The sequence below is a fragment of the Wolffia australiana genome, chromosome 13 (genome assembly GCF_029677425.1).
Source record: "Wolffia australiana isolate 7733 chromosome 13, ASM2967742v1".
Lineage (NCBI taxonomy): Eukaryota > Viridiplantae > Streptophyta > Magnoliopsida > Alismatales > Araceae > Wolffia > Wolffia australiana.
The window spans coordinates 12,469,718-12,479,841 of record NC_135847.1 but is presented as its reverse complement, the minus strand read 5'-3'; the positions used below and the strand labels follow the sequence as shown (position 1 = coordinate 12,479,841).

Below are 10,124 nucleotides of genomic sequence, written 5' to 3'. Positions count from 1 at the left end.
CTTGCACACAGGCAAAGTGCTAGTGGTAGCAATTAAGAGCTCAATAAACGATGATTGATGAAATCAGTGCCCTTGGTTGTTCTAGAGAAAAAGATCATGACGCCCCAAAACCATGACATCCTAGGCAGCATCTCCTTGCATGCAAGAGACTTCCAACCGAGCCTCGTGGCTCTACATTGGAAAAACAGCGGTAGCTAAAGCAAATCTAAAGCTTACTTGCTTTTTACTTCTTATTTTTTGCCAATGGATTGCTTGGCACCAGGTCATGTAATATGTTTCCAATTAAAATAGAATGGCTCATACATACTGATGTTTCTGTCTCATTAAGGTGAGGAGATGCATTTTATTGTTTGATTTTATGTAGTTTGTGGTTGTCTTTGAACCGGCTTGCCTTTCCCACTGTTATTTCTGGTCATAAATAACCAAGAATACTACTCGCATTTTGTTCCATCTGATTGCAGTGCAAAACCTCCAAAATATTCAACAAAACTACTCCCATTCCTTAAAAGCTTTAAACTTAGGACGAAACTTTTATTTCAGTTATTTTTTGACTTCTTAATATATTTAACACAGTTCATAATGTCTCATTTTCAATTCTTCCAACGAAACTCGTTCACCCTTCTCGAACTAGAGGGCGATGCGTTTTGTGATAAAAGGATATAGAAGTGTAGATACCGATCCATACCCGCATGCATTATTTGAAAAACCAAGAGACAGTCACACCTACAAAAAATAAACAGAAGAAAATTAACACAAGTTAAACCAAGTGACAACAAAATAAAGATTATATTTCAAGTACTGTAGATGAGATCTGAACCTGTTCTTCGTCGTCGTCGTCGTCGTTTTCGTCTTCTTTCTTGAGCTTAGTGGTGCCACCCTCCCTGACAATGGGGAGCTTCATGGGCCCAAAGGGAGTGTCCACGTCGATATTTCCCTTAATAGTATACCCCAAGCCGCGTCCTCTGATCATGTCCCAGAGAGCAGATCCGAAGTCCTTGGGCCTGAAAGTAACCGGGATCTGGGCCGACCCAAACCCGTTCTTGTCGATCTTAATGGGCTGGGTGAGCTCAGCGGCTCCAATGCTGACATCAGACAACCAAAACTCTGATGTCAGCGAGTTGAGGCCCAGGTCAAAGTCATTCTTGTTCTCCAGCTTCAAGTGCAACACGGCGGTGGTCTCCTCGAAGGAGAATTTCTGAAACTTGACCTTCTCCACGTCGACTTCGGGCTTGTATGGGATCGGGATCTCACCGGTCTTCTCCAGGGGCAATGTCAACCGTCCAATCACGGGCACGTCGACGATCAAACCCACCCGGATCTTGTATGGGATGACGCTTCCAGGCTTGATGTCATCGTAGGTGTCCTTGATGTCTTGATAGATGAGTTTGATGGGGATCTGGACAGTCTCTGATCCGTGAGCATGGATGGTGCCGGCATCTGGGATCAGGCCTGAGACGAGTTTTCGACCGTCGGATTCGACCACGTAGTCGATGTCGATCAGAGGGATCGGGATCGGGTTGGGGTTGGTGACAAGGACGTCCACAACGATCTCTGCCTTTTCAAGATTGATGGAGGAGATGTGGATGGCTGCCACGTCAGCAGTGGGCTTTCCAAACCCAATTGCACCTTCGATCTTCTCGCCGATGTCTTGGATGAACTCCTTCACTCTGCCGAGGAATCCGGTAGATTCCTCAGCAGATTCCTTGGATTCTCCTTCATGGTTTTTGTGTTCCTCAGCAGATGACATGGCTGAAGTAGAAAAAGAAATGTTGATTATCAGATTAGATTGTAAGCACCCATCATTGAAATTTGGCGTTAAGCAGGAAGAAACTAATCAAAGTAATTGGAATATTTAAATGGCAGCCATGCCAGAAAATAAAGCGTAGAAATGTACTAGATTATTAGAATGTGAGCACCCAACGTTCATATTTGACGTTAAACAGAGGGAAATAATCAAAGTAATAAGAATGCAACTGCCCAAAAGGGAATCCGCCATTTATTAATTAGACACTAAAAATACTTCAAAAAAATTAACTAGACACAAATCTAGTCGCTATAGTTGTTTCAATTTTGTTTGTTTTTTTTTTTTTTTCAATTTTGAATTGCGATTGAAAATCTGAAATGAGCGCCGTCCCAGAAAATGAAAGTAAAAAAAAATTATTATTAAAATGTAAACACCCCTCATTGAAATTTAATTGTAAACATAAGAAAATATTCAAATTAATAAGAATATGGAACAAAGAATGAGACTGCCCAAAATGGAATCCAGCATATATTAATTCGATACTAATGTAGTTGCTATTTTTGTTTAAATGTTGAATTGTGATTGAAAATATGCAATTTTAGATTAATGTTCGCATTCTGGAAGGTTTGTTGTAAGATCAAAATGCTGAAGTCTGGTAAGGGACCCTCCTGAGCACCACAGACGTTTTGTGCTCGGAGATAAATCTGAGACGAGGGTCTGGAATTTAACATCGGACGTCTGATAATAATGCTGGTTAAGGTAATCTCTTAAGATAACCTCCAATTTAAAAGCAGGAAACGGCGTAGAAAATTTTTAAGATAAATCAAATCAATTTTATCGAGACTTTAAGATTTCAAACATATGCAGATAAAGAGCCAGTAGAAGATCAAATACGAGAAATGACAACTTCCTCGGATCTAGGGTCCCCCGATCTGAAAAAATTTCCTTCAGAATTTCGACTTTCATATATCAAAAGAACGAACCCGAATGAGTTGTTCAACCAGAACAAATGCGGCATAAATCCCGAGAAAGATGGTCGTGGCTAGGAAATTGAAGTAATATATCTGCTCGTCTTCGATGAAAATTCCATGGAAAGTAGAAACCACAGTCGCAGTGGAAAATGGTTATCAAACGTGAGGCCGATTGGTTGGCCATCCGTCGACAAAAAGCTACATAAGTTTACCTCAAACCTGAAGAAAATCACCCCTCCAGACCAAAAAAACAAATCTCGAAAAGTAGAAACTCAAACGTTACTCTCCATCCTCCTTGAAACACAACTAGCGATCTCACCTAAGATCTTTCTGAACATGAACTTATCTGAATCAGGATAACCGAAAATCTAGGTCCACGAGCATGCTTTAAGAAGAAATCTGAAGTAGAAATTAAATAAACATTAAGCATTGTACAAGAATTCCAAAGAATAGCCTGGCGACCGCTGAATCGCGACCCCGAATCAGGATACCAGGGAATCTAGGAGCATGATCATCATTTAAGATCAAATCCGAAGTGTAAATTGAATAAACATGTAGCATTGTACACGAATTCGACAAAGAAACCAGAAGATCGTTGAATCGCGACCCCGAATCAGGATACCAGATAATCCAGGTCAACGAGCATCAATTAGGAACAAATCCGAAGTAGAAATTGAATAAACACGTCACATTGTACACGAATTCCATAAAGTAGCCTTAAGATAGCTGAATCGCAACCCCAAATAAGGATACCAGAGAATCTAGGCCCCACGATCATCATTTACGATCAAATTCGAAGTAGAAATTGAATAAACATGTCTCATTGTACACGAATTCCACAAAGTAGCCTGAAGTTAGCTGAATCACAACCCCGAATAAGGATACCAGAGAATCTAGGCCCACGATCATCATTTACGAACAAATCTGAAGTGGAAATTGAATAGACATGTAGCATTGCACACGGATTCGATAAAGTAACCAGAAATCGCTGAATCGCGTCATCGAAACAGGATAACAGAGAATCTAGGTTCACGAGCATCACTTAAGAACAAATCCGAAGGGTAAATTGGATAAACATGTAGCATTGTACACAAATTCGACAAACTAATCATAAGATCGCTGAATCGCGTCCCAGAAACAGGTTAACAGAAAATCTAGGTCCACGAGTATGATTAGGAACAAATCTGCAGTAGAAATTGGATGAACACAGAGATTTGTACATGGATTCGATCAAGTAACCTGAAGATCGTTGAATCGCGTCGTCGAATCAGGTGTCGGCAGGCAGAGAAACGGAACAAGAACAGAGCAGGAGACCTCGGGATGCGCGCCACCGCGAAATGGTGGACCGCGATATTTATAGGTGACGCGTCGCTTTCCATGGATGGCGAATATCTTCATCGACCAGTCAACGATGCCGTTTGCGATCAAACCAGGTTCTATGTTTAATTGTATATGTGTGCTCATTCTGTCAATTATTCAACAATGACTTCAGTTCTGCTTAGATACTGGGATTTCAAGATCAGGGTTTGGATCTAATCTAATCGATTGAGTGTTGATCAAATGATTTTGATGGATCAGAGGGAGATTCGATCTGAATTGATCAAACCTTTCAATCGAACAAGATTTTTTTACTAGTTCAATGGATTTTGGATCTATCAGATTAGAAACATTGGAATTAATCTGACATTTATTCAATTTGTTCGAACGAAATCGAACAGTTTACAATAGAACCACAAATATATTTTGAAAGACTGAGGTATGTGTTTGGAAGAGAGAATTATAAATCACCCATTGTTATGAAAATTATACATAATTATATATATGGAATTATGTTTAGATATTGGTTTTTATTGTGTATATTTTAATTTTAAAATGAAGCCCTAAACCAACTGAAACACGAAGAGTCTGAGAAAGACAATGTCACTAATGTCACCACTGAACGGATGTCACTGACTGAGAGGATGTTATTGACATCATTGAATGGGACAACGCGACCAACATTGCCAATGAAGGGTCTGACCAATATCGCGTACAAAGCACATGAATAAGTAAGAGGACATCCTCCACATCACCTGTCAACAATGTCACCGACTTAACCCATGGATGACATCTCAGACTAATAGATCGTAGTTGAGGTCAACACCCAAATCACGTGATCAACGTGCCTATCACGGCAACACTATTAAGAGGATAGGGAACGGCACGTCCGGGATGTGACGCCCCGGACATGACGGAATGGATGACGATCCGTGACGGACAATGGTGTGATGAAAGTTTCATCATGTCACCGTCCCGTCACACATCCGAGGATTTTGGAAAAATCCATCACGTTTGCATCACCGTCATGGTTTGCGGCATCCCCATCACGTCGGCGTCACCGTCACGTGTGACTGGAAAAACAACCATGCAGAGGCGAGAGAACTAGAGGGGTATATCTCCAATTATCTTTGGACAGCATCCTTTTGCACGCGTGAATTAGTGGAGGGACTTTTCTGTAAAATGCCAAGAAATCGAGTTAGTGACACCACGTGGAAAAATCTCAGCCATCGAAATACTTCAATCCAATGATTTTAAAGTTTTTTTGTTCATTTTTAAAAATATGTCACGACCGTCATCTGTGACGACCATCACTTGTCTGAGGCCCCCCGTCACTATCGTGACACCATCATGCCTAGTTCGTCATCTATCAATGTCACTGTCACCAATTTTGTCCCCGTCATCGTCACGTCATCTCTCATGTTGTTGTCACCATGAAGTGTGACGTGACAGATAACTGCTGCCGTTCTATATAAGAGGATGACCCTGATGTCACCTACCAATGACGTGACTGTCTGAGATGACATCATTGATGTCACCAACCAAGATGATGTCACCAACATCGATGATGAACAACTCAATCGAGTGAGAGGATATCCCCAATGAGAGGGATGAATGATGTTACCAATCGAGAGGATGCCATGATGGGGGACCATCCAGACGATGGCGGGACAGGACGAGTCCAACCACACCGCGCTGCTCGCACCGACGCTCGCCATCCGGGGTTCAAGTAGATTACTTAATCTACTTGTTATTTTTTGCATTACTCTTTTGGTTGTATTTTTGCATCCGTAAGTACTATCTCATTTTGCAATTTATTTTTTTGGTTGTATTTTTGTTTATGGACCTTACGGACTGGGCCGGTGTTTGGGACTTGTCCATGTTATCTTTCATTTTCTCTTGTAACCGTTGAATAGAGGGTGAACCACGTCTCGCGACGGTTCCTCCTCTAACGACGTCACTTGGCACCTATCCTCCCTATGTAAGGGGATAGCATGCCCAAGTGAAAGGGGCTTTTGATGAATTGAAATCTGTGTTTTTTTTTCTTTCTACCTTAGAGTTAGAGTGATTTAGATAGAAGTTAGAGAGAGTAGTGGGAACGTGATTGCTCCCATCCTCACGTCGAGATCACTCCGCGAGTCTTCACCAAGTGTCCTCGTCGAGATCACTCTGGGACGTTTCTTCAAGAATCAAGATTTACAATCCTTGGGTACTGTTGTTGCCACCGTTTCCTCGTCGAGACCACTCCGAGGACTTGTTGACGTCCGCCGCGGCCCTCTGCTATACCATCACTGGAGGCCAGCCGTTTGTGGCAACAAGATCACCCAAGAATCAAGAAACCGCCATCCTTCTTGGAGTTCTTGAGTGGTTAGCGTCCAAGAAGCCCTGTTTCTTGTCACCGCCTTCGCCGTCGCCACCGTCGCACCGCCAACGCCCGCACACCGCGCCCTTGCACTCCCGCAACCAGTGTGTTCGCAGTCGCGCTGTTCCCCGCACGCACCCGCGGCCCCACGCACCCGCGCCGCTCGCGGCCTGCACACCGGCGTGCCCCAGCTCCGCGCCCCGCGCCCTGTGTGCCCGCGCGCGCAACCCCTTCATCAGCGCGCTTGCGCCCGAGCACCCGCGGCCCCGCGCGTGCGCCACGCGTCTGTGCCTGCGCCTCGAGCGGCGGCGCGCCCCAGCTCCGCGCTCGTGCTCTGCGCGCCCACGCGCCCTCACCCTGTGCCAGCGCGCCAGCGCCCCGAGCGCCCGCGGACTCGCCATCCAAGTCCCGCACACGCGCGCCCGCACCCCACACCCGCGCTTGCCGGTGCGCCCAAGCACCGCGCCCCTGCACCCACGCGCCCCGCATCCAAGCCCCTGCACCCGCGCGCCCGTGGTCCTCTATTACGCCTCCGGCTCCTCTCCATCAGTGTCTCGCCGTCTTCAGTGCCCCGCCATCGTCCTTGATTTCATCATACTGGGATATCTTCCCGTGGACTCCGTCAATCAGGTATCTTCTCGTTTTTCCCCATTATATTTCAGTATTATTACTTAGTGCAGTGCAGTCTTCCCCTATCGATTCTGCAGCCTTGGACGAAGACACTACTTGATATAGGATAGCCACTTGTCGAGAGAGTTAGGATTTCATTGTGGTAAAACGACTAATCGTTGATCCTTAGGCTTGGAACAACTCAGGGCCGTCAAACGTCCCTTACACTGTAGTCGTCTTAATTGGTCTTAAGGGTCATTGAGAGTCTAACTTGATCAATATCTCTCTTAGTGGAAACCATCGAACGTTCACCCTAATTGTAGACGTCTCTTATTGCTCAGTTGGGGTTTTCTTATCGACATTCATTTCATTTAACAGCATTATCGAAATCAATCCATACTTGTTACTGTGTTGCAATACGAACCGTCGATCCCGGTGGAATCGTATTACATCATGCCATTGACGTCATTGAGCAAGATGATATGACCAACATCACAGACAGACACTATGACCAACATCGCCAATAGATGACATGACTAAGTGAGAGTATACATCTCAATTACTTCACCAACCAAGATGACATCATTAACATTACTGACTAAGATGATGTGGCCAACATCACAAACGAATGACCTCACCAAGTGAGAGAATGATCCTGATGTCACATATCAATGAAGTCACCCATGTGATCGATTGAGGAAGTCTCTGACTGAGATGACATAATTGATGACACCAATCGAGATCGTGTAATTGATGTCTCTGACAGATATGGTGTGACGCGATTGAGTGAAAGGACATCCTTGATGTCACCTATCAGTGCAACGTCACTGACCCAATTGATGGACAACGTTAATGACCAAGACGACATTGCATGACTAAGTGAGAGGGCAATGGAAATTGCACCCTTATCTCATCTCCCTTTTATCGTTCTCCCTTCCATTGCATTTACTGAGACAATGGTGGGCAAGATGCATTTGATCTAACCATCCAATTAATAAAAGTTTGAATCGTTAATAAAATTTTGGTTCATGTATTAAATGGGACAATATTTTTGTGTTGTGTTCCTCTACAAATCTAAAAGAAACCCTATCATCACACATGGTCAGCCCTGTTCTCCCCCAACTTTACTACATAAGCCAGACATAGTGGTCAGTTCTCATTTCAATGGATGCTTAAAAAAATGTATTCATTTTGATGGAAATTTACAAGTATTACCTTATAAAATTTTAATGGCATTGATCCCCATTGCTTTGTCCTCATCATCTAATCTACTAGGCGGTTGCATATTTGCAATATAAACTCTGAAGTTATGATATTAAGTAATATCAATCTTATCATGCATTGATACTATTGACTTTGGAGACGAGTGATTTTCTCAAAAACCCATACAAACCTTAAGTTCAGAAAATTATTATATTAGTTAAGGGAAAATCAAATACTTTGATCCATCTATTTGTTGATCTATGATATACCTATCCCTCATCCACCATCCATCATCCGTTCAAGAATAGTTGATCGGTGATTCATACCTTCGTCCACCAACGACCCACCATCTATCCATCCATCCATCAAGATGAATCCATTTATATAGTTGCCATAGAGAGTGAGAGAGTAAATCAATGGCAAAAATGTCCATACATTTCCTGTTATAGTTATGTAATGGTGGATGTGTGATGGCGACCACATCGACACACCAATATCAGTCGTACCCCTGCCATCACACGAGGCGTCATGCATCATGACACATCACCAATGCCAACTTCAGAACTGCCCTTTGACGAGACACGTTGTCACGTCGCCTACGTTGTTAATTTAGAGTTTTAAGTTGACAGTTATCTTATCGATTTCTCTTTCCTCCAAGGCCTATACATAGGTCAAAGTTGTAAGAAAACAATGGTGAACTTTTTCCTTAAGAATTGAAGTTTCTCTCTTCTTGAGGAGTTTGCCCTAGACCTTCCCTTCCAAACCACCGCCGCCGCCGCTTGCCGCCGCCGTCGCCGTCAAGGGAAGGTTGCCTACGTCCTCTGCCCCTCTGTGAGATCGTCTGCCTACCTGCCTGCCGACAGTGCCCGTCGTCGCCTGCCTTTTCTCGTCACGCACACGTCCCACCTGCCAACCGCGCTGTTGCGCGCTAGGCCGCCCAGCCGCGCCGCCGCGCGCACGCCGTTCATCGGTGCATCTGCATTCACGGACGCATGCCCGTGCCCCTAAGCTCATTTGATTATCTTCCCACGCGCCGCGCCCTCAGCCACGTGCCGCTGTGCCCTCATCCGCCGCTACGCTCGCCTTGCACTGCCACGTGCCATGACTTCAAGCGCCTGCATCCGCCCTCATTCGCATGTGCTCTCATCCGCGTGCACCCTCATCTGCCGCCAGGCCGTGCCTTCTTCGCCCTGCACTGTCACGCGTTACGTCTTCATCCGCGTGCCGCCACGCCCTCATCCACTCACGCGCTCGCCCGGCACTGCTGCGCGCCATGCCTCTTCCGCGCGCCCACCGCGCACCACCGCACGCCGCGCCTTATTCAGCGTGCCGCGGCGCTCGCCCCGCGCCTCCTCGCACCGCTCGCGCACCCATGGATTGCCGTATCAATCTTGCACCGCCGCCCACTGCATCTTCATTTGCATGCCTCCGTACCGTCCCACCGCAGACACATGACTGGAGACAAAGAAAAACTATCAAACATAGTAAAAACTGAAGAGGGCATAGTAACATTTGGAGATAGTAACATTGGAATCATCAAGAGTATGGGTGAAATTTCTTTTGATAATGAAGTTATTATCCGTAACATTTTGTTTATCCATGGCTTGAATCATAACTTGATCAGCATTAGTCAACTATGTGATAATCAAATGATTGGGGAATTTCATCGTAATGGTTGCAACATCTACGATGAAATCACACATGAGTTATTGCTTAAGGGTGATAGGAAAAAGAATATGTATGTTCTAGAGTGTGTTTGATTGCAAATTATCTTGATAATGATATGGAATTGTGGAATCGAAGGTTAGGACATATTAATTATAAAAACTTAATCAAACTTCACAAGAATAAGTTGGTCGGAGGTCTACCTCCAAATCTTAATACAAAACATGAGATCTGCGAAACCTGTATTAAGTCA

General features: G+C 44.5%; 1 protein-coding gene across 3 annotated transcripts; it reads right to left on the bottom strand.

The window, feature by feature from the left end:
* Positions 1–517: 517 nt before the first annotated feature.
* On the bottom strand, positions 518–4,074 carry LOC144710967 (Late embryogenesis abundant protein, group 2). 3 transcript variants are annotated; one of them, XM_078584836.1, is made up of 3 exons: positions 3,955–4,074; positions 818–1,749; positions 518–723 (listed from the first exon to the last, which is right to left on the bottom strand). In XM_078584836.1, exons 2-3 carry the CDS (start codon positions 1,745–1,747, stop codon positions 718–720), a joined length of 936 nt encoding a protein of 311 aa, XP_078440962.1. In that variant the 5' UTR covers positions 1,748–1,749; positions 3,955–4,074; the 3' UTR covers positions 518–717. The 3 variants fall into 3 exon arrangements, with proteins under 3 accessions (XP_078440962.1, XP_078440963.1, XP_078440961.1); XM_078584837.1 differs by having other exon boundaries at positions 3,936–4,059; XM_078584835.1 differs by lacking the exon at positions 3,955–4,074 and adding an exon at positions 3,035–3,100.
* Between the last annotated feature and the right edge of the window lie 6,050 nt (positions 4,075–10,124).